Source organism: Plecotus auritus (genome assembly GCF_963455305.1).
Source record: "Plecotus auritus genome assembly, chromosome: 4".
Lineage (NCBI taxonomy): Eukaryota > Metazoa > Chordata > Mammalia > Chiroptera > Vespertilionidae > Plecotus > Plecotus auritus.
The window spans coordinates 179665309-179690353 of record NC_137775.1 but is presented as its reverse complement, the minus strand read 5'-3'; the positions used below and the strand labels follow the sequence as shown (position 1 = coordinate 179690353).

The 25045-nt window shown below is 46.7% G+C and overlaps 1 protein-coding gene across 4 annotated transcripts in view; it reads left to right on the top strand.

Annotated features, from left to right (window-relative positions):
- Positions 1–25045, top strand: part of OSBPL3 (oxysterol binding protein like 3) — a 151089-nt gene that overhangs the window by 107867 nt on the left and 18177 nt on the right. For 2 of the 4 annotated variants that reach the window (XM_080666456.1, XM_080666457.1), the window contains 7 exons: positions 412–539; positions 4192–4287; positions 9646–9780; positions 10721–10814; positions 13397–13647; positions 16544–16681; positions 24066–24129. In XM_080666456.1, coding sequence (XP_080522582.1) covers positions 412–539; positions 4192–4287; positions 9646–9780; positions 10721–10814; positions 13397–13647; positions 16544–16681; positions 24066–24129 — 906 coding nt within the window. The remainder of the gene's footprint in view (positions 1–411; positions 540–4191; positions 4288–9645; positions 9781–10720; positions 10815–13396; positions 13648–16543; positions 16682–24065; positions 24130–25045) is intronic. The other 2 variants (XM_080666458.1, XM_080666459.1) reach the window with 1 other exon arrangement.

Here is a 25045-nt window from a genome sequence, read left to right as displayed (position 1 = left end):
AATTTAATAGGCTTTATTTTTCAGAGCAATTTTTGGTTCACAGAAAAATTGTGCTTATGAACTACAGCGTTTTCATATACAACAGCCTCCTCCCCCAGCGTCCCCCTCCCCCCACACACAGCCTCCCCCACTATCAGCATCCCTCCAGAGTGGTCCCTTTGTTACAGTCATTAAACCTACATTAAAACATCATTATCACCCAGAATCCGTAGTTTAGGTTAGGGTTCACTCTGAGTGTTGTACATTCCAGATGTGTTTTTAGAAAGTCAATTTAGAGTTGACTTTCCTGCACTCTAAATATTCAGGGCTATTACTTTTCTAAGTTCTCTTATAAGAAACACGTCTCTCTGTATTTCATTTTTAATTATGCCTCTTCCTTCCTTCCTTTTTATAATAATTATATCTTTATAGTTTACTTCACTTTAAGGTCGGCTTTTCACACCATATCAACGGAGAGAGAGAAGCTGAAGCAGCTGATGGAGCAGGACGTCCCGTCCCCCTCCGCCCAGGTCATGGGTCTGAAGCGTGCCCTGTCATCCGTAAGTGCCATGTCTGTGTCCACAAAGGCCTGACAACGCGGCCAGGCTCCTGAATGTTCTATAGTTTCCATCTCCGTGGTTGTGTGGAAAATTCATGAGAAAACCAAACAAATTATTCAAATTATATTCTAGTCTTTCATCAGATCTGCTTATTCTACAGACCCAAACTAAGCCTATCCCCAATCTTAGTAGCTAGTGTTTCACTGAGCATAAGCTACACGTCACGTTTGGTTTCCTCCTCCTTATCTTGACTCTTCTGATTCTGTAGAGCTTTTGTTGTGTGTGTGTGTGTGTGTGTGTGTGTGTGTGTGTGTGTGTGTGTGTGTGTGTCTGACAGACATTGGTTTGTTTGTGCTTGCAGCATCTGACAGTTGGACATTTCTGTACCTAAGACTTCACACGCTTAGACTGACTTCCCAAATCACAGGCAGCAGAACTAAATTCTAAGTTCACCCTTGTCCTCCCTGCTGCACAGCACAAATTCTACTTACCACTCTTCCAAAGATATGAAAATGATTTGATTTGATTTGATTTGATTTGATTTGATTTGATTTGATGGTAGGAAACAGTTAGCTTCCCCCGGCCCATGGGCAGAGGGAGATGAGTCATGCAGCGTAGGGAACAGTCTGCCTTTGCACCACAGAAGTCAGGCCTCAGCTGTCCATCAGGAAGCCTTTCTGTTACTCGCTCTCTCTCCATTTTTTCATCAACTCCAGTTTATTCCTCACAAGAGCTAGGCTCCACTGAAGGGCTGTGTCCTAGAACTCTCTGCCTTGAACGGCTGATGTGGTCTGGCTGCTCACTTTGTATCTATCAAAAAGCTAGAGAAGTTTTAAAATGACATACTCATTTGCTTCTTCTTTTGCTCATCCTTTGGAATTCCCATGGTAACAAGAGAGTGTGCGCACCGTGAAATTGCCATCAGAAGAAATGCTGAACTTCCCATTTAGGGTCAGGTAGGGGAGACGAATTTTAGGATCTTGTTTTCAGAAGCCAGCTGAGAGAACTAGAAAGTAGCCATTCGTGTTTCCTATCACCATGTTACTCAGAAGAGTCATGTTCTTGGTGTAATGTTAATGGTAAACGCATTACCAGGAGTACATATTGTTATTGTAAAATACCCTAGGAATATGCACTCGGTTGAACATTTCAAGTATGTTGCCTTTGAAAGAAATAAGAAACAATGTGGACTGACTGCATGTCCAGAGCCTTGGGGAGCTCTGGGATCTTCAAGGTCATAGAGAGAAACACCCCTTGGGACTGTAGTCCCAAGCCTCACACTGGGTGCTGCTTTGGTTCCAGAGAAGCGAGGTGACGCGCGCTCGCTCTCTCTCTCTCTCTCTCTCTCTCTCTCTCTCTCTCTCGTTTTTTAGTTTATTTAGTGGCAAAAGCATTTCTCCTTGTTCCAGTAGGTTGCCTTTCAGAGGCACCTCTCCCCTGCCCTCGTCCTGTGAGGGCCGGCCTCCTCTGGTAGAGACGGTTGAGATGCATTTGGCCCTGGTGTCCCAGGCCACCGTCGTCCTTACCTTCGCTAAGAAATTCCCTCTCAACCCTACTCAGGATTTTGGAAACTTAAGATAAAACAGAAAGATGCTTTCCTTTCTGTCTTAGGTTCCTGATTAAATTGGTTTTTCAAAAATTGAAATTATAAGGCCATCTCAGGGCTATCAGAATGTATATGCTGTGTTGTGTGTGCAATCTTGATATTTTCCCTTCTTCTGCCTGTGGCAGATTCCAGCCCCTGGTATAGATTCTAGCCACGTATGTTAAGATGCCGACTCACTGGCCAGAATAAAGCAAGTGTAGAGAGTGTTGCTGCATGTAAAACCTCTGTTTTGTGTGTTTAGAAAACATTTACTCAGTGTTTCCTAAATGATTTTCAGGAATTTCCAAATAACCTATTCCATTCATGGGTACTAACAATAAAGCCAAGATCTTTGCTAGAGATCCAGCCCCGCCACATCCTCTGCGTTCTCTGCAGGTCGGCCCCGGGGGAATTCTTGAGAGATTCTTGGAAGAGATCAGGAAGACAGACAGACAGGCAGGCAGGATGGACCTGGGGGATTTCTGGGGGGACAGACCTTGGAGAGCAGTTAATCATGACGCTTACAGGGCAGAGGCGTGAAGGACACGCCTTCCTTTACCGTCAAGCCAGTTCCTTCCCAGTTGGGAGGTTGGGGGAGGGAATCAGAGCCGCCCAGGGAGAGGTCAAAGCCGCGGGGTAGGCCCCCGTGCTCCTGTCTTACACCTTCATTCCAGGGCCCTGGCTCTGAGCCCTCATCCAGGTAAGTGAGTTTTGTTTTCTTTAAAAATCAAATATCTTAATCATGAAGAATGAGTAAAACAATCAACAGCTAATAAACAATAAAATTAATCCTCCACAAAATCCTACTTTCCAAGATTTAATTCAACTGGTGTGATCATTAGATAACATTAAAATATGGCCAGTCATAAGGGGTGAGAGCAACATCTTTTTTAAAGATGGGAGGAGCTTGGAATCATTAGGGAGGGACGTGGCCAGAGACTGCAGTAGCCCTCTGTATCCGCAGGCTCCACATCCACGGGTTTAGCCGAACGAGGCTTTTTTTTTTTTAATGTATATTTTTATTGATTTCAGAGAGGAAGGGACAGGGAGAGAGGGATAGAAACATCAATTATGAGAGAGAATCCCTAACCGGCTGATTCCTGCACGCCCCCTATTGGGGCAAGTGCCCTTGACGAGAATCGAACCCAGAACCCTTTAGTCCGCAGGCCAAAGCTCTATCCACTGAGCCAAACCGGCTGGGGCAGAAAATACTCTTTAAAAAAATGTTAGGTTGTTGCTGCCACGGACCATGTGGTTAGGCCTATGATGCCTACGATGGTTGTGATGGCTGCGATGGTGGGGTCTATGCTGAACATGGACAGACTTTCTTCTTGTCATTATTCCCTAAACAATACAATATAACAACTATTTACATAGCATTTACATTATAATGCGGCACCATACGTAATCTAGAGATTTTAAAGTATATGAGAGGGTGTGCGTAGGTTCTACGCAAATACTACGCCGCTTAGCCCTAACCGGTTTGGCTCAGTGGATAGAGCGTCGGCTTGCGGACTGAAGGGTCCCGGGTTCGATTCCGGTCAGGGGCGTGTGCCTTGGTTGCGGGCACATCCCCGGTGGGGGCTGTGCGGGAGGCAGCTGATCGATGTTTCTAGCTCTCTATCCCTCTCCCTTCCTCTCTGTAAAAAACCAATAAAATATATTTTAAAAAAAATACTACGCCGCTTATGTAAGGGACCTGAGCATCCGTGGGTTTGGGTGTCTGCCTGGGTGCCGGAGCCCATCCTGGGGATCCCGAGGGACCCTGTAGACATCGCTGGGGAGAGGGAGGGCCCGTGAAACCGCTGGTCAGAATAGGAGCTGGGTGTTTGTGATTTCCTTTTCCACCAAAAAAAAGCCTTACTAACCTCTCCTTCCATCTCTGGAAATGAGATTGGAGAAGGGCCGTCGTGTCCAGAGTTTAATATCTTTTATTCCCCAGGCATCGCAGAGCCCGTGTCCTGTTGGATAGCATTCCAGGAAAAAGTCCAGGAGGTGCGCCCTGGGGGCCCTGCCACGGGGGCCCACGCTGTGCTTTTCTGAAACACTATTTTTAACGTGTTCCAGGCCCTAGCACAAAACACAGACCTTAAAGAACGCTTGCGCAGAATCCATGCCGAGTCCCTGCTCCTCGAGCCCCCTGCTGCTGACAGCCTGGCAGAGGTGGGTAAGGTCCGGTCTGGTAAGGTCTGGTGACCCCGCTGTGACCTCCCAGGCACCCTGGCTCCCTCCTCCCCTCCAGAGGGCTGCTCACACCCACGCCCCCCACCACCGGGGCGGGAGCCCCTGTATCCCAAGGCTTTCTTGAGTCTGCTGCTAACTGCATTTAAAAACTGCTCCCCTGGCCCCCAGAACTCTTCTTCCCTGTGCTTCTCTTCCCCCATTCTTCTCCTAAGCATCCCCCGGTTCACGGGCGGTACTGCCGCGGGAACTGTAGAGAGACACGTTTTCTCCCTTACTCTGAAGAAACCTCAACTTCCCAGTTCCCCGGGCTTCCTCTGTGAGACCCACCCTTCTTCTCGGCTGCTCCCTTCTCCTTTTCCTGCGATGCCTTTTTTCCTCCTTTTAAAGGCACAACCTTACCCTCTGAGGGGAAAAATACTTGTACAACGAAGGGGCTTGGCCCGTTGATACTACATTAAAAATGACTTTTCTCAAGACTTGGGATGTTTATCTAAAATACTCTCCGAAGGTGTTTACAATGAGAAATTTCAGAAAAATACAAGTGAATTGCTTGAGAAGTAGAAAAGGGTAATTAGGGTTACAACTGTTTTCAGTTATCTCTTGTGTTAATATGCCTTCCTCAGATGTGCTGAATTTTTTATTCACAAATTTATTAGGCTGAGGGCATTTAAAATAAAAAATAAGAAGGTAATATAAAAGGTGAGTGTGTGTGTGTGTGTGTGTGTGTGTGTGTGTGTGTGTGTAAATTTGAAAGCGGACTAGAGGCTGAAATGAGTCAGCGCACAGGCTGCCAGGCCCAGAGGCACTGGGGGTGATGGTTTAAGGATGGGCAGAATACCTACCTCAGGCATAAACACGGTTTTATATGTAAAATAAATAGACGTGATAGAAGAGGCTTAAAAACCAATGGGAAAGAGACGGATTATTCAATCAGTTAGGTTGGCACAGCTCAAAAGCAATTTGGAAAGCAGTTTAAATCTCCCATTGCACACTAAAATGAATCACTGGAGAATTAGAGTTAAATAGAAAAATTCAACCTGAAAAATGTTGGTTTAAATATTTATCAAGCCCTGGCTGGTGTGGCTTAGTTGGTTGGGCATTGTCTCGGGCACAAGGGTTGCTGGTTCGATTCCTGGTCAAGGCACATGCCCGGGTTGTGGGCTTGATTCCTCATGGGAAGGGGGGGGGCGGGTAGGCAGAAAGCGATGTGTCATTCTCACATCAGTGTTTCTCTCTCTCCCTCTCCATTGCTCTCTCTCTAAAAATCAATTTTAAAAATCTTAAAAAATATATTTAGTAAGTACCTAGATTAGGGAGGACTTACTAAATGTGGAAGTAATAGGAAGAGTTACAGAAGAAATGTTGACCGGATTTGGCTTTTTTTTAGGGGGAAAATGGTGCGTGTGAAAAAAGAATGCATAGTCCTATCTGGTTTGGTTCAATGGATAGAGCGTCAGCCTGCGGACTAAAGGGTCCCAGGTTCGATTCCAGCCAAGGGCACATGCCTGGGTTGTGGGCTCGATCCCCAGTAGGGGGTGTGCAGGAGGCAGCCAATCAATGATTCTCTCTGATCATTGATATTTCTATCTCTCTCTCCCTCTCCCTTCCTCTCTAAAATCAATAAAATATATTTTAAAACAAGAAAGAAAGAAAAAAGAATGCATATAATAGACTAGGAAAAATATTTTCAGAGAAAATGGCAGACTTAAATAATGCTAAATAGATGATAATGTATTTAATACTTAAATAATTAATACATAATAGCAAGCAACTTAAGACCTCAATAAATAAATGGGGGGGGGGCACAATTTACCCCAAGTACAGATAATTTTTGAAAAACCTTCCATTTAGTGATACTTATAAATTCATAGGAAAGTATAAAGAAATGCAGAGGGTGGGCCTCCTCCGATGTTAGCATCTCTATATCCAGTTTCTTTTAAAAAAGGACAAAACGTTCAACCTAGTTCTTAACAAAGAAATGCTAATTAAAACAAGCGCATTGGCACAAAGCATCTCTAAGTTAAAGTGTTTGGTGCCCTTACGCCTGTAGGGAAAGCAGAGGCGCTCTTGCTTGTTGATGCAATTAGGTGACATCTATTTTACCTTTAACGTTTTTAATAATTCTAGTTCTGAGAACTGATTCTGAGGAATAATGAGATACAATCAAAGACACATTTGCAAGCATGTTCACCATCTTTACAAATTTGGAGACACCTTTAATTTCCAATAAAGGAAATGGTTCCCTATGACACACAATTAAAATAAAACATTATCAGCTAAAGGTCATTGTGTCAGAGAACTTGTAACAGTCCAGGGAAGAGTTCACAATGTAATGTTACGTGACTTCAGCAGATTAGAAAGACAGTGGACAGTGGGTCCCAGTTTTTCATGCACAAAAAAATTACACCCAAATATTTTAATACAAAAATTATATCACCAGGTTAATAGGAGCCACATCTGGGGAACGAGACTTTAAAGGATGTTTGTTTTCTTTTTGTATTTTCTGTTTTGAACACGTTACTTTTATCTTCAGAACAGATGTTAATTTTGAAAATAATTATAGTGCAGTGTTGTTTGGGGGGAGTTTATAAAATTAAATGGATAGAGAGAGATTACAATTATTTCAAAGCAAAACTATTTGTGTAGAGAGGGTTGTAGAGAAATGTTTCAAAATAGTTGCTGTGGTCGCTTCAGTGTGATGGGATTATGGGCTCCCTCCCTTTTCCCTGTTTATCTTTTGTAACTTAAAACATAGACAAACTTGAGGGGACATCATTTCACTGAACTGACCGGATATGAATGAAGCCCGTGAGCTTTCGTAGGTGTTAATGGCAAGTAGCTGGGGGGGAACAGCAGAAGGGGCCAGGGCTGGGTGTTCCTTTCAGTGTTGATCAGCCCAGACATCCTCTGACACTTCAGTCTAGGAGGAGGGTGGAGAGCGCGTGACTGGTAATAATTAATGAGTAGAGCAGCTAAATAAATCATTAGGGTCTTAGGTGGCAGCGGCACACCAAGGACAGGGCAGTTCAGTGAGCATTACAGGAGCTCCTTCGCTCACCATGCTGTCTCCCTGTCCCTTGAGGCGGGGGCGGCGGGGGGGTGGCGTGGAGGGGAGGACAGCGATGGTGCTTATTTGTAGATCCCACAGTGGTGTCTGTTAGGGTAGAGAGAAGCCTGCTTTTCAGAAAGCTGTGCGGATATTAAAATGGGGCGGGTCTTTGAGCGAATGCCTCGGGCCAGCTGTCTTAGTTAGGAAGAATCCAAGACAGAGGGGTCGCGCATTTACATGTGTCCCTGAAGTAAGCATTTCGTAAAGAGGCCTTGCCGTGCATCAGTGATGAGAGTCTGCCGTGGCCCTCCTGTTTATCGCCCTCGCCTGCGCATCATCTGTGTATGAGACGGACGAGTGTGTCCTGAACTCGCAAAGCTTCTGGGGAAGACGGAATCTGCGCTACCCTTTGTTCCCCCAGTAATTCTGGGACGCTCTTGTCAGGTACATGACGACATAGAAGCAGCTCCTGTGTCGGCCCAGTGAGAGATGGGAGCTCCGGGAAGTTCAGGGCATCAATCTCCTCTGGGTGGGAGGAATCGAAGCCTCTTGTCCTGAATCCGTTCTCATTCCTCAAGGCCTGTCACTGTCACCTCTTCTGGGAAGCCCTCCCCAGACCGGAGCCGCTTTGGAACAACCTCACCTTCCTCTCCGCTTCTAGCGCTCTCTGTGTTCCACAGTCGTGGTCTCAAAATGCTGGGTGTGTTCTCTGCACCCCTCATTCAGGCCAGACGCCTGCTCCTATCCATCATTGTGTCCCTCCAGGGCCAGCACAAAGCAGTGGCTCAGTTTGCTGAAATACATGGAATTTTTCACTTACAACTTGCATAGAAAGTACCCCAAGTATTCAGGTCCTTCCCGGTGGGAAAGTATAGACCAGTGGTTCCCAACCTTTTTTGCTCATGCCCCACCTAAGCATCTCTAAAATCCCAATGTCCCTTCCCCCCGCAGGACATACAATTCTTATTCAAAAAGTAAACTCCTATTCATGTGGAGGAAGCCTAAAAGGCCATTGACTTGGTCTAAACAAGCTTCCAAAGAACCTGGCATCCTTGAAAGAGGAAAAATAAAAGAACAAAAGGACAGTTGAAGTACTGAGGAAGAAACCAGTAAGAAATTGTTGCCCTGACTGGTTTGGCTCAGTGGCTAGAGCATCCCAGGTTCGATTCCGGTCAAGGGCATGTACCTTGGTTGCAGGCATATCCCCAGTAGGAGGTGTGCAGGAGGCAGCTGGTCGATGTTTCTCTCTCATCGATGTTTCTAACACTCTATCCCTCTCCCTTCCTCTGTGTAAAAAATCAATAAAATATATTTTTAAAAAATTGTTAAAAAATGAAATTATATGAAAAATAGAAAATAAAGTTTTAGGACATATAACAGAGAACTGAAATGCATAAATGTCAATATATATTTATATACTGTATATGAGGCCCCTAGAACCATAAGAAATGCAAAAAATTCACTGTTAATAACTCATTCTCTAATTGGCCTCCTTAAAAATCAAACTGCCCGCCTGTGGGGCTTGTGCCCCAGGGATGGATAAACCAGGCTTCTGGCCTCAGTGGGAACCACTGGTCTAGACCCAGGGAAGAAGGGAAGGAGAGCCAGGCAGGATGAGAACATCGCGGTATGCTGTTGTGTTATTTGTGTAGCAGCCTCTAAAGGGGGGTGGGGACTTCCTTCCCTGGCGGAGTCTTTGTGGTTGGAGAGAGACAAAGAGAATTTATTTCATTCATCTAGCCATGAATAATGAATGATGTGCCACCGGGGGCACTTCTGGACCAACACACACTGTTTATTTGTCAAGGGACGGCTCGCAAGCAGCACGCTGGCCTCCGTGAGCACGTGGGGCAGAGAAAGCGAGGCTGCTCAACCCAGCCATGCAAGGACACGCATGCAGTGCACCTCAGAGGAACGTGTAGGATGAAAAGCAACATCCTGCAGCGGTAGAAAATAAGGGGTTATGATTCAGAGAGCTTTGGAATGTTTCCCTCTTAAATGCAACGAAGACTGGCCTGGACAGTCTCTCTCTGGCTCTGAGATTTGCTCATGTGCCCGAGCAGTGCAGTGCCTGTAGGTGAGGCGCCCATTCGGAGGAGACCTTCGTTTTTCATTTTATTTCGTGTGAGGCTCGTTTCTCCTCAACTCCGGAGCTGACCTCTGCTTTGAGCTGCTTGTTTGCATGGGCCTGTGACCTTGCGTATCATGCCACCAAATCAGCTGTGTGCTTTGCTTCTCTTGAGACTGTTCTAAATATGTATGTATGCTTGTTTTTGTGTTTTAAATAGGAAAACTCCACCGATGACAACCGGCCCCTGGTCCATCAGCTTTCCAATGAGAGTCGGCTCTCCATCACTGACTCCCTGTCGGAGTTCTTCGATGCCCAGGAAGTCCTGTTATCGCCCAGCTCTTCAGAAAACGAGGTTTGACCATTGTGTTCAGTTATGTGCCGCAGAGTCTCTTCTGTTGCTGTACCCACTCAGTAAATACCCGTATTTAGAAACACTAAGCTCAGTTGCTCCTTTCCACCGTTATATTCTGGGATCTTGTTACAACTCCTACCCCAAATTGCACAAAAGGCTACAAGACCTTAGAATAAAAAGTTGTGAAAGTAGGTGTTGATCATCCTTATTTCTGTTACTTGATTTGCTATCCCTCTTTTCAATTACAGGTTAATAATTTTGACTATTAGCGATTTGATATGTAATATTTCTAACTACAGGGCCAGAAATTAGCATCGTGGATATTTTTCAATCATTGAATTCAGCCTATACTAATTTACAACATACAATTATTCTATTATCATAATGTTGTAATATGGTCATTATAATACTTTATAATAATAACAATATTTTTTAATTTTTTGATTTTTAACAATATTATTTTAAATTGATGCATAAAATTCATACTTTCCTGAGGAGGCAAGTGTCATAGTTGGCCTTGCTGTGTATAGTGTGTATTGATAATTTTATCCCTTTAGAAGTACTCATTTTGCTTATTAATTTCTATAGAAGATTATTTTTTTCACAAATAGTTCAAAGACAAATTGTAACTCATTCTACCCAAACGCTAACACATTCTGAAAATGCAGCCTGAGTCAATAAGAATTTTAATAACAACTAAAATCTTGAGTTTACTTGTGTTTTCCTTGTGAGAACTTAAGTGCGAGGATTTTAATAACAGCTGTTTGCTGCAAACGCCCCTAGGCAGGCAGGCGATTGGCCCCAGTAAAAACAGCGTCCAGAATTACTCCTCTGGTTCGCGGAGTGGGACGGGAAGTGTTTGCTGATGGTGAGTAAAGGTTCTAGGAACACCTGGCTGTTTGCTCTCACTCTAAGGCACCTTATTTCTTCTCTCCCACAGGGTTCTGAGGACGACTCATATGTCAGTGACATAAGTGATAACCTGTCCTTGGACAATCTCAGTAATGACTTGGACAATGAGAGACAGACTTTGGGTAAGCCTTACGTGATCTGACCTCTGAAAGTCTGGATCTTCATGGAATACTAGTAAACATACAAAGAAAGCCTGCTGCAGGCAGAGAACTGTAACAAGAACTATGTAAGAAAATTCAGATATGGTCCCCTCTCAAGGTTTTACAGCCAGGTGGGAAGACAGTACTCACTCACTGACATGAGAAAAATGTTTTCATTCACATAACTTTGCCCACTTGTGTAAATTTCTATTTTCTAAAGTGAGGGTATACCAGTTATATAAATATCAAAGATTAGTGCAACAGATATCCCTTATTGGTCAAACATTCTCTCTGCAAACATATTAGAATATAACTTTTTGCCTTTAGGTATCTAGTGGTTTTCATAATTTAGGGATTCTGCGGGGCTTATATAATAAAAGGTCTGGTCTGAATGGTAATTTAGCTTCAGATTCTTTAAAAAAACACCTTTGGAGGTAATACACTTATACCTCCTAGAAGTGGGGGCTCTGAAGGTATTCTGAGGTGTTCATTTATTACTGGTTGATCCCAGGAGTGGAATTGATGCCCAGGAAATGTGTGAAGCACGGGACACCTGGAGTGTCTTGGCTCTTCCCAAACAGCTCTGACTTAGCAGTTCCGTGAGCAGACGGAGGTCTGTTAAGCGAGGTGCCGTGGGAGGAACCTGCCCATTGGACAGTTCTCTGCATGGGTCCTGCAGCATCAAATACTCCCAGTACTCGGTGTCCTCGGGTCTCTAGGCTTGCCTGTGCCATGCACTGGCTACCCAGAGCACCACCCGTTTTCTTATCTACATGGAGGACAGGCACCCGTCAAATCCTTTTGGATATTTCAGTGCTTCCCAGCTCAGTAAGTATATGTGAAATATGACGATGTTGAGTTGTTATCTGCATGCCAATGAGCCTACTCTTTGGGAACCACAAGGAAGGCAGGTCGTTTTATCATCCTGTGGGAGAACATCCTTTCAGCATCACACCTGCTGGAAGTCAGATGCTCATTAGGCTCTGTCTTGATTTCAGAGAGGAAGGGAGAGGGAGGGAGAGATAGAAACATCCAGCTCACCCCTTTCTCATATGTTGGTGTGAGGCAAAGATTTCATGTGCAAATAGGCGCAGTTGGGATGGGAGAAGAATTTCAGGGCACAAAGCAATGGAAGCTGTCACAAAGGGGGAGACTGATAGGAGCAAATACCTAACATGTCAATGTTTCATTCATCAGGAAACCACTGATGTGGCACAGGGGTTGCACATCAGCCCATGAACCAGGAGGTCACGGTTTGATTCCCTGTAGGGTGTGCAGGAGGCAGCTGATCAGTGATTTTCTCTCACCGATGTTTCTCTCTCTCTATCACTCTCCCTTCCTCTCTAAAAAGTAAATAAAAATATATTTAAAAACAAACACAAAAAAAACCACTGGACCACATTTAAAGTAAAGGTTAAGTGGGGATTAAGTTATAAAACAAATATAAAAACAAAGGATTATCTCTTACTATGTAAACAGGAAAGCAGATAATTCAGAAAGGAAGAAATGTTCGTGAAAGCATTCCAAACCACACAAGGAATTTTCTAAATGTAAATTTAAAACAAGGAGATAACACAGGTGGGAGGGCTAACAATTTGTCAGAAATTAAAATCGAATGATGACGAACCCGAGAGAGCCTCCGGAGGTGGGCACTCACCTATGCGGCTCACAGATGGGAAGTCGATGCCGCCTTTTCGCTGAGCCCTCTGTGCATATGAATCCAAAGTCTAAAAAATGGTCATAGTTTATGGCATAGTAAGCCCATTTCTCTATTTCCCATGAAAATAATCAGGGGTAGTCAAATACCTAGGAATATGAATATTCACCACTTGTTTGCATTATAACAACACATTGAAATAAATCCAAATCCAACAGTAGAAGAATGATTCAGTCAATTGTGGCATATCCATAGAATGGACCTTATTACAGTCATCATAAATGATGTTCTAGAAGAACTCTGAATAGCATGCAAAAATAACATGTTACCGAATAAGCAGGACAGGAAACTAGGCATACAGTGTGAGGTAGATGGGTGAGAAAGCACTAAATGAAAATACTCCAAAATATAGATGGCTGCTGTATCTGGGTAGTGGGATCATGGATGACTTCTATTTTTTTCATACTTATCCTGGAATAAACACAGTTGCTTTTGTCAGAATTTAAAGTGATTTTTAAGAGTTTAAAAGCTTTTATCAGAATTTGAAGTGCTCTTTAAAAAGAGGTTAACGAGTTAAAAGTGTAAACAGTAGCCTGCTCTGGACATAGATCCCAGTGTCCCGTTTTGTTATAAGCGTACATAGAGCTACGAAGAACTGGCTTTCCATTAGGGATTTGGCGACCTGTCTGCGTACGAAGTCCGTGAATGTTAGTGCATGTAATTTTGGTACTTAATTTAGTCGTGCAAAATTTCTATCGTATGACTTTCAGTCATATTCTGAATAACTGAGATTAATAGTAAAATTGAGTACTTTTTAGGTAAGGTTTCATTTATGGGTGTTTTTTTTTTTTTTTAAATAATGAAGTGAAAAGACTTGTAGAGACAACCAGGCTTATTTCCCTTCCAGGGTCGGCTCTTGAAAGCGGTGGGGAAGCCACGTGCAAAAGGAGGACGTGCCTGCCGGCGCCCTGCCCCAACAGCAGCAGCGTCAGCCTGTGGAACATCCTGAGGAATAACATCGGGAAGGACCTGTCCAAAGTGGCCATGCCCGTGGAGCTGAACGAGCCGCTGAACACGCTGCAGAGGCTCTGCGAGGAGCTGGAGTACAGCGAGCTGCTGGACAAGGCCGCGCACATCCCCAGCGCCCTGGAGAGGATGGTGAGGGCTCGGCCCACGGCGCTGTCCAGCCCCTGCGCCCCAGCGCCCTGGCCAGCAGGCCATCCACGCCGGCCAGCAGGACAGGCAGCGCCAGTCCCCGGGGGTCCTTGGCATTGTTCCTGTGATAGGCTGTTTCTCAGGGACCTCGGGTTCCCCTGTGCTCGGCTGGTCTCAGTCACACTGTCAGGACTTGCCATGTGGCGGGGAGGTGGGGAGGGCTTCCTTGTGACAGCTGGCGCCTGGGGGTAGTTCTGCTCTGTGGCTCTGCAGCTTCCTCTTTCTCCAGAACTTTCCATGTGATTGTTGTGCTAAGCCTGGCTGGAAAGCCTGCCCTGAGGGCTGTCTGGGCATTTATTTTTACTGTCCCGGGTGGACAGAATTTAATCTCTCAAGCTGTTTTTCTCATCAAGGGTAAATTTCCCTTGAGAATGATTTTATTTTTGGAATAATATTTCCACAGCTATTTCCTAGGTTTTCAGAAAATAACACTCAGGAGAGATTTTCACGTAAGAAAGGTTCTTTTTGTGTTTCCTTCCCTCCGTCTTAGTCTATAGAATTGTTAGTGGGTGCTTTTTGAAGCTCATCCGAGAGAAAGTCACCTTTGTTCTCTACTCAGCTTCCACTGAAGGGGCTCCCCAGCGTTTCTCATCGTTCCCCATTTGGGGGGACTCCACGGTGGTAAGACTGTGGACAGCTCAGCCCTCTCCGTGACTGTGGCTGACGTGGTTCTCCAAAGAGTGTCTCTTCTTCTTTTTGCTTGCTCACATGTTACCTGCTCAGCAGGGAGGTGGTTGTGTGGGAGGCTGGGACTCCAGTGTGCTCCCCAAATGCAGAGTCTCTGCCCTGGGCATTTGCTGATTGGCTGACTTGGAGTTGGCACGCCCCCTTGGTCTCAGGTCATAAAACCACCTTCCAGCCGAAGCTGAATTCTTTCCTAAGTTCTAAGCATTTTGCAGTTTCCATCCTAATTAAAACGTCATTACCTTCGTGATTTGAAGATTAAAGGGAACTCTAACTACGGTAGTAGGTGAAAGGTATCCCGGAGGCATTCCACACAGCCTCCAGGGACTTCTCCCATCAAGGAGGCTTTCTTGTTGCTAAAGATAATAAGAGTAGGAGAGAAAAACAGGCGCTGTGTCTTTTCAATCTTTGTTCCTCTTCCCCAGAGAATTTCTGCTGAACAAAGGGAAGCAAATAGCTTCTAAGGCAAGTGTCAAAAGTCAGCATTTGTGGACAGCTCTTTTCTTTGACGGAAAAGTTTGGCTTTGAAGATGACAGTATTCTTAAAGGTGCTTCATTCTTGCCACAATTAAGAAACCCTTAGGATGTTCAGCTGACTGATGGTTGTAACTGACCTTGAGAAGAAGTTTGAGCAAAGGATTTGCATTCCGGCACCAAGTGCAGGAGGGGAAACCCAGGAAAGCTGGGAGCCGGAACCTTCCCCTGGGGTTGTGCTCACTGCTCTGTGGGTCAGCTTGTGCCTGCTCCCTCCCCCCATCTCCCTCAGCGTTATGAGTGATTCCAGGTTCATGTATGCATTTTGGTCTAGTTTAAATTGGGAAGGCGACTCAGGGCTGGTTCAGCGTGCAGTATAGAGACCGTGACCTTGCTGTTTAACAGGTAACGGACATTGAGGAAGCAGAGAGAGGAACAGTTACCCAGGTTTCAGGAACAAAGGCTGAGTCGAGCATAGTGATCTGTGTTTATAAACCACCCGCCGCTCTAGGGTGCCCTTAGCGTGAGCGGGGAAGGTGGCCCCTCTCTGTGAGTGGCTAAGAAAAGGTGTGCGTCTAGTGAGCCCTGATGAAGGAAGGGCACTCAGCTTTTCTTCCCAGAGAAGCAGCTTCGTGACAGGGGCTGGCAGAGGAAACGTGGAGATGGTTGCTCGGTGTTAGAAAGTAGAAGCTGCTCTCGCTACTTAGGTTTAATTTTTTTGCTGCCCCCGTACCCCCACCCACTCACCCCCCAGAAAGACAGAAGAATGTGTGTTTGGGGATCCTGGAAGGGGAGCGCTGAGGGCCTCACAGCGAGGGCCATGAAGGGATCCGGTGACCTCGTGGTCACCCGTAGTTTTCCTTTGTGAGTTTCCCGTTTGTCCTCCCCCTAAAGCAGAACTTAAGCAAAGGCAGGCACTGTGCTCCGCCCTGGGGCTTGCTGCTCAGGCTCAGGAAATGACTCGCACAGACTTGCTTTTTTGCTATTTCTACAGCAGATTGGGAATGGTTAAACTTAGGGTGCGAATTCCTGAAATTTGAGGGAAGTTTGGCCTTTTATGCTTTTCTTCCTCCTTCTCCCCAAAAACCTAAGCAGGACATCAGGATTCTCGGGTGTTGTCAGGTCCAGAGGTGCTGGGCCAGGCTGAACAGCTCACAAACAGGGCAGTTCACGTGGTCCGTAGCGGCATGTTGAAAGGCTCTGCCTCGGGGGAGGCATCGGAACAAATGGGCGGTTTGAACATGTTTGCTTCCTTTGTCTCTGAGGCCACAGCGAACATTACTGAAACCTGCAGCTTTAAACCAAAGCTGGGCCCTGGCCAGTGTGGAGCATGTCCCGGGCACGCAGGTCATGGGTTCGGTTCCTGGTCAGGGTGCAGGAGGAAGGCAACCAATGGATGCTTCTCTCTCACGTTCATGTCTGTGTGTCTCTCTCTCCTTGTAAGCCTCCCTCTCTAAAAAAAGGGGGAAGAATCAATTAAAAATAAATAAATAAATAAAACTAAAATTTGAAAAAAATTAAACCAAAGGTGGTTTGGTTGTCTTTACACCAGAGGTAAATCTTTGGCTTTCTGAAATAAACCTTAAAGAGAGGAAGGAAGCCTTTATCTTGCTCACACCTTTGTAAAAATAAATGTCTTGGTCACAGGACAATAACGACGCTCTCTCCTCCTTCCCCGTAGGTGTACGTGGCTGCCTTTGCCGTGTCGGCGTACGCGTCCAGCTACTACCGCGCTGGGAGCAAGCCCTTCAATCCGGTTCTTGGAGAAACATACGAGTGTATTCGCGAGGACAAGGGCTTCCGGTACTTTTCAGAACAGGTGGTTATACACCCTCTGTTAGTTGTGTACGCGCTGTAGAGTTGCGCGCACCACTTGTCCCGGCGGAGCCGCTTACGCCTCCCACGACATGTGCTTTTGAAATATTTGTGTTCCGCCTTTCACCAGCTTCAAAGCAACTCAGATGATTATAGGGCTTTTACACATGAAGAGAGGGATCGCGTTCCCTTCCACGGAAACCTAGCCGCCACCCCTGGGCACGAAGGTCCCAGCACCGCTGAGCTCTCTCGCTTGGCCACATGAATCAGCGGTGCCCTTTCTGTCCCACGTCACAGGGAGAGGACATTTCTAAGGAAGAAGCATTTGCCCAAGCTGCCATTTAGGTTTAAAGGGTGCACCCTCAGCTCGTTGACACCATCATTCTAGAGCAGTGGTCGGCAAACTCATTACTCAACAGAGCCAAATATCAACAGTACAACGATTGAAATTTCTTTTGAGAGCCAAATTTTTTAAACTTAAACTTCTTCTAATGCCACTTCTTCAAAATAGACTCACCCAGGCCGTGGTATTTTGTGGAAGAGCCACACTCAAGGGGCCAAAGAGCCGCATGTGGCTCGCGAGCCGCAGTTTGCTGACCACTGTTCTAGAGCATGAACGGGGCTATCAGGATGGGTAGCACCAAATGAATGCATTGTTCTTGATTTTAAGAATAATCATTCATTCACGTATTTATTCACTCGGTCCATAAATACGTGTGGAGCATGTACCACGTGCCCGGCACTGCCCAGGTGCTGGGAGCGCACGGGCGGGGCTGCGGATGCCTGTCCTCGGCTGGGATGGACACACTGCATACCTGTGCAGCCGAGGGCCCTGAGCTTCCACGTGACCTCTCCCCTCTCAGGATCAGCAGAGAACGCTATTCAAGGACAGCACCTCTGGAACCAGACGGCGTAGGTTCCTTTTGTTGTATCGTAAGTCAGCGAGTGAGATACAGGACGCCTTAATGAGCCAATTAATTAGGAGCCTTTATTGCGCGTGGCCCAGAGGGAGGTGTCTCTTCCAAATCTCTGAGCAGCACATACAGGAAGTCTCCCGTATTTATACTTTTCCAGCCTCTCTGTTTGCAGATATTACAAAGGGCTCTGTGTGAGTTATTGTTACAGACAGTTGTAACCTGGAATACATAATGAGTTAGTGCTTGGCATAAGAATATGGAAATTATTATCAATATTGGTCTATTACATTGGATGGCTAGCTTGCAAGGTCAGACAGTTAAGTTTATCTTTTTCTATTATTTGAACTAAAAACAAAGTCATTTTACAGAATAAGAGACTGTCCTAAAGTGACAGAGTTTACAGGACCAGGGGCTATCTAACAATAGCAGAGAGTTCAAACAGCAGTTTTACATAAGATGGAGGTTATTATGCTTCACTTTCAGCTCCGCCTCTTTCTAGGTTTGTAACCAGGTCGGCTGCTTCCCTCTGTGCTGCCGTTTAGAGTGGGGGTGATGGTCATGCACAGACCTCAGATGGCTTTGCAAGGGTTGACGAGATGCTCTCTGCAAAGCTCTGAGGCCGTGAAGTAAAAAGTGTGGTATGCGTGTGCTCTCCTTACTCATGCTGGACGGCATGGTTTGCATTAGTGTCATATTGGCAGCCTCCAGATACATCAGTAAGGAACTGTTTAGCTAAAACAGGGTGCACAGACACTGAAAATAAAGATAAAGACAATTCTCCCCCACCACCACCCCGGTTAAAGCAGAGCCAAACATGCCCACCCTCCCTGTATCCCTCAGTGTCACCTGGGAACACTAACCATGATTGCTTTGATACATTTCTCTCCTCCCAATTCTTAGAAAGCTGAGGGGAAAGGGGCGGGGGGACGGGTTGCTAAAATATTATTTCCCTTCCTGACCTCCTGCTGCCCTCTTTATCAAAGGAGGTGCATTATGGGGTAGGAAGGGGAGGGGGTGTGGCTGTCAGGCCTATGGAAATGGTGCTTGTCTTAACTGCACATTGCAAGCAGCGTTCTCTGAAACTCAAAGGAAAATGGATACACGTTAATCCCAAAGCGCATTTTCAGGAGCTTTCCAGTTAGAGGCTAAAATGAGAAAGTAAACCCTGGTATCAGGGAGGTAGGGGGTTAAATCAGTAGTTAAAGGGATACGATAATCTGATTCAAATTCAAGTGGGTTATTTAAGCACTGAACCTAAAATGGAATGAGAATAAATGAAAATGTAAATTGGTTACCATGGCATTACATGCACCCATGTGAAGAAATAAAGGCCCCAAATAGCTCCAAACTCCAGCCAACAATCAGGACAGGAGGAGTAGGTATAGGAAACAATAGTAACGTGAGCTTGTCTGAAGCTAAGCTTCAACCCCGAGAGCCCTGGTGGGGCAGGGCCAAGTTCAGCACCTGCTTGGGTTTCTGCTGCGGTGGCGTGGAGAGAGAGAGCGCGCAGAGGTGGAAAGAGCGTTGCATAACGTAGTCTTTAGTTCTGTGAAACGGATCCTCAGGAAACAAGCGAGAGAGAGATCTGGTCATTGTTAGTAGCATGGGGTGTGCTGGGTAGAATGTAGACCTGCTTCCAGATCCCAGCTCCCCCACTTCCTCTGTGCCTGGCCTTGTATAGGTGACGTACATTTTCTGAGCCTCAGTTGCTTCTTGATAAAAATAGGAGTGGTGATGCTTAGCTCATGGGTGTGTAAGGCTTAGGTGAAATAATACACTGATGTATAGAGTAAACGTTCAGCATGTGGTTACTGCTCTTATATTTAGAGGCAACTTGAAAAATATTTTTTAGCATACGGTGTTAAGAACAGTAAGAGGAGTGTTGAAATGAGATGTACTGTATCTACGCTGCTAATTCAAGTGGTTTGAAGGGGGCATGATGTCACTGGTGAGTCTCTGACAGAAAGCCAGGCAGGAGGCGGCAGGAGTCCCCACGGCTGGCTTCACCAGGGTAATGCCACCAGTCCTGGTCACGGAGCCACTTCCCTTGCCTGGAACTGAGCCTTGTGGCCTTGAGTGATTGGTCCGTTTATTACACCCACGAATGCATGAGCCCCCCAGGGACAGGCCCACTAGCTAAGGTGACAAGAGACTGATACATGAACTAGACGGCTGCTCTGCATTGACTGTGGCAGACAGACCTGTCCTGGGGACCAGAAGGCTTGGTAAGCGTGCCCAGGCAGACTGTCCCCCAGACAGAGTACTGGGGGAGCCAACATTATAATCACGAGGTGAGGGCCGTGAGGAGGAGAGGTGGCTGTTTAACCCGATGGGCCGGGCTGCCCCAGGGGTGGGGAGAGTTTGGGCCAGGCCCCTCCCTTTCCTGCCAGCGGGAGACACCTCAGCTCAGTGTCCCCCGCTCCCTCACCTGCCCTTGGTTACACCGACCCGATGTAGAGACCTTCTACTTTCACATCTAAAGCGGCCAGGGCGTCTATTCTGTCCCAGGCGGTCCCTGCCAGCATGGCTCTCCCTGCCTCCTGCCCAGGAGATGTTCTCCCTCCGTGGAGCCAGCCACACACCACCCTCGTCCGTTACGTGGAGGCGACACAAACACTTCAGCTTTCAGATCGGGGCTCCTTTGCTTTCTTGTACCCCTACATTGAGCAGAGGTCACTGAACGACTAATAGCATAAACTGGGAAGGACCCCCAAATTAACATTTTGGGTGGAATTTTATTCTAACGAGGACGTTGATGGATATCAGATCTCCAAGTGAAAGGACCTCGAAAGGAACAAGCGTAGCTCGCTTCTCTACTGTGTTTTCTAGACGTTTGAGAAGTGGTGTCTGTCCCTTTCCTCCAAGCCCTGGGCGTGTTGCTTTGTGGTTTGGTGGGTCCGTGGATGTTCGAAGTGGCCAGTGGTCCGGGAGGTTGAAGTGAGTGCTGCTTCCCAGGGTCCAGCTACATTGAGCTCTGTTTTTCTCCTTAAAAGACCCAAAAATGCAATGTCAGAATGACTCAGCTGTCAGACACCAGAGGAAACATTTGCTGTTCAAATTTTCCTCGTAACAGTTAAGGTGTGCAGGGTGCTTTATGCTGTTCAGACTTTGAACGGGTTCTTATTTGATCTTCAGAATCCCCGTGTGCGGGCGAGGCAAGGGTCAGGTACACGCGCGGAAACCGAGCCGAGGGCATCGCACCTCCCAGTGCCCCTCGGCCACCGCCCTCCGTTTCCACCCCTGGTCCCTTCTCCGTCACACTCTTGGGGTCTCTTGGGTAGTTTAGGTGCTGTGCTCAGAGCTGCTGGACTTGGGCTGCCGATGGAAAATGGCCTTTTATACTGTTCAGACTGTGGGCTTTGGTCTGTCATCGTCACTCGGCCTTCCATCCTCCAGACTCACACAGGACGCTGTTCTGGGCGCCCACTGTGGCTGGCGGGTGGCCTCTGAGGAGGAGGTGCATCTGGAGTAAGTTATAGACATTCCTGTCATATGGTCCACCGTCTCGGGGAAGGAGCTTTCTTTGTGCCAAGAAATCTGATTCAGCCTTGGCTTTCTAAATAAGCTCAGAACTTGGGGGGGGGGGAGGGGGGGAGGGGGGGGAAGAGGGGTGGGAACTCGGCGGAAAGGACTTCCTTTCTCCTCCCACTGTCTCCTGCAGGTGAGTTACTGAGTTACTCCTCACTGGCTCCCCCTGCTGCCTGGCACAGAGCTCTGCTGTGTGGGCTTCATCAGCCTCTGGGGGCTCAGGAAACTCCCTTCAGTTGGCGTGGCTTCTCTTGGTACCTTTGGGAAAGGTTTGGTGTCTAAATTTAGGACGCACAGTTAAGCTGTTTCCTGAAAGTGGCTTTTTCTGATTCGCTGTCCCAGTCATTTTAACCTTTTACCCACCCATCCACATAATCTCAACAGAAAAGCCGAGTGGAGTTACTGAAAGTTACTAAAATGGAAGAGTCACCCTGGCCAGTGTGGCTCAGTGATTGGGGTGTCAACCCTCTGGAGGGTCTCAGGTTCAATTCCCAGTCAAGGGCACATACTTGGGTTGTAGGTTTGATCCCCACAAGTTGCCCTACAAGGTCAGAGGCCAGTCAGGAACTAGGAGGAATGTCTAATTAGGTCTCGGAACAGCTGCATAATTGATGTATTTAAGGGATATTTTTATAAATCCCAAAAAAGAAAAACTTACAAAATACACAAATATTGAAATGCATTCTTTTCTCATCTGCTTCCCTCCTCTTGGTACATTCAAAGCATAAATAAAAATGATTAGGTCAGGGTGAAGAAAGACCTCTGAAATATAAATAAATTACAGGAATTATTATTTTTTTATTGTTTAAAGTATTACAAATGGTAGTACATATGTCTCCTTTTTTCTCCCATTTACCTCCCCTGGCCTCCCCTCCCCCCTCACCCCCTGGCACATGCTCTCACCCCCCTAGTGCCTGTGTCCATTGGTTATGCTTATATACTTACTAGAGGCCAGGTGCATGGAATTTGTGCACTGGGGGGGGGGGGTGTCCTTCAGCCCAGCCTGCACCCTCTCCAACCTGGGACTCCTCAGGGGATATCCGTCTGCCGGTTTTGGACATCCCTCTCACAATCCGGGACTGCTGGCTCCTAACCACTCGTCTGCCTGGCTGCCTGATTGCCCCTAACCACTCTGCCTGCCAGCCTGGTAGCCCCCTAACCACTCCCCTGCTGGCCTGATTAACACCTAACCACTCCCCTGTCAACATGATTGACACCTAACTGCTCCCCTGCCAGCCCGATCACCCCCAATTGCCCTTCCCTGCAGGCCTGGTTGCCCCCAACTGTCCTCCCCTGCAGGCCTGGTCCCCCCACAACTGCCCTCCTCTGCAGGCCTGGTCCTCCCCAACTGCCCTCCCCTGCAGGCCTGGTCACCCCCAACTGCTGTCCCCTGCCGGCCATCTTGTGATGACATAGGGGTGGCCATCTTGTGATGATGTGGGGGCAGCCATCTTGTGACAATGTGGGGGCGGCCATCTTATGATGCGAGGGTGTGAGGGTCAATTTGCATATTACCTCTTTATTATATAGGATATGCATTTTAGGAGGTAGGTTTCTAAAAGGGCTGGAAGTGAAAATTGCCCTTGAGAATCCCATAGGCCCAGGGAGGGGCTGTGCTCTTAGGAGGCCTGTGGGAACTAGAACCATCCCGGGGCAGCAAAGGTGCATCGCCCATCTCATCTTGGATCTGAGATCTGTGCTCTTGAGAACTGAGAGATGCCACAGCTATTTAGATGTTTGCCTCTGCTTCTCTTCGGGCGAGCTGGCAGGTGAAATCCATCGTTCAATGTGTATGTGACAGGACTCTACATGAAGCTGCCCCTGCTGTTCTCTGCCTGCAGGGGTGGCACCGGAAGTGGTTTTCAGACCACGTTCCTGAGGGTCTAGAGCTGTGGATTTGAGCATCAGTCAGCCCCCACCCCAGAAACCATGCTGTAAACAGAAAATGCTGGGTTTTACCTTTGCTTCTTCCCTCTCAGTGTGTTTGGAAAACCTTACTCAATCGTTCTGGCTCCTCTCCTTGTTTGTAATGTGAAGCCTTCAGCTGGATGCTCTACACGTAAGGTGCTTGGCTAAGAACCCGCTGACAGAAGTTTCTGGAAACACCACTGGCAACGTTACTCTGGTTTTACTAATCCTGAATTACAATAACAGTGCACTTACCGTTCATGTGCCGAGTGACTGAGGACTGGTTTCCTCATTAGCACCTTCATCAGTGAATGACAGAAGTAATGACTCCAGTGTCAAAGGCAGGGAGTCAGCTACACCTCTGCCCCAGGGGACTCTCTTTTCTAGAATGTGATTGCCTATTTACTCAAATGGCATATTTCTGTTATGACAGAAAATAGCAGTTGACTAATATTTCTTCAATAATGGTTCGTTTAGCTCTTTGGAGACACGTGATTCTTTTTTAAAAAATGATCTTGAATTCATCTTCCTGTAGGTAATTTGCCAAGAGACTGGACATGTGATGCAATTTTCAAAAGAGTGAACTCTGCTGAGGCATTGAGAGTTTTTGTGTGCTTAGAAGTAGTGATTAAAAATATTTGTGATTTGACAATCTAATTAAATGCAGGTGCTTTCAGAACAGCTGATAGGGATTATGACATGGGTAGCTGATGTCAGAGGGTTTGTGAGCGCGCAGCCCTGGCATGCCCTTGTTTTTATTTTCACGTCTTTCAAAAGGTGGCTCCGTCCTCATCACTCACTCTGCCACCTTTCTCCCAGGCTTCCCTTCACCCCTAACAAACTGGAGCAAATTGGAATTGACCGCATTAGAAGCGCCCTCTAAAGGACAGACTTATTAAAAGAAAACTAAGGAAGCATTCATTCACTCTTAGACCCTGAGCGTTGTTACATCTCAACGCAAGGGCGAAGGAGGGACTTAACGAGACACAGAAGTTAATAATGTTTTTGTTTGTTTTTGGCCTTTGTTTCCAACAGGTCAGCCACCACCCGCCTATCTCTGCATGTCACGCTGAGTCTGAAAATTTTGTTTTCTGGCAAGGTAATGTGCTAATCTTTTCAACCCCATCATTTTTTGTGATGTTATAGATTTTTATTTTATTAAGGAACGGCTGTTAAATGCTGGTTAAGATTAAAAGTGTGCCCTGGGCTTGGAATTGCTGGGCAAGACTTGCATTTTGTCACCTGCTTCTCATCTCTCCTGCTCCTATTCCTTTCCCCATATTGCTGCCGGTTATCTTTGCAAAGTCTGTATCTAATCACATCAGTTCTCTGTCCAAACAAACACCTATTTTCCCTTGAGGCACACAAACCAGACTTCTTAGCCAGGCTGCAGAGCCCAGTGGCTTTTGTACCCATCTGTCTTCCCACTCTTCTCTCTAACCAAGCATGTCCTGTTCCATTTCACCACACAACAAACTCAGAGCCGGTGAGCTCTCCCAAGGGAGGGACTTCATCTTCTCATTAGCTTATTCTATATATATAAAAGGCTAATATGCTAAGTGTCCGACCGTTCGACCAGTCACCATGACACACACTGACCACCAGGAGGCATTCGCTCAACACAGGAGCTGCCGAGCTGCAGTGACTTGGCAGCGGCGGTTCTCAGGTGATGCACCCCAAAACTAAAGAGGAAGGAACCCGATTCCTCGTGGGGCCATGTGATTCCACCTTCGGCCGTGGGTTATGGTGTTGTTGCTGGGGCACTGTTGCCCCCGAATCTGGTTTGCCGCATACTTGTGTTTGCACTCCACACCCTGTACAACAGCAACTTTTCAGAGTACCCTCTCACACTCCGGGACCCCTCAGGGGATGTCAGAGAGCCAGTTTCAGCCCAATCCTGCCAGAGGGACCCTGCTCACTCTGCAGACACCCTTCAAGCCACAGCACCACCCCAGGTGCGGCTGGCTGGGGAGGGACCACAGGAGGTTGGCTCCAGGGCATGTCCAGCCCATCTC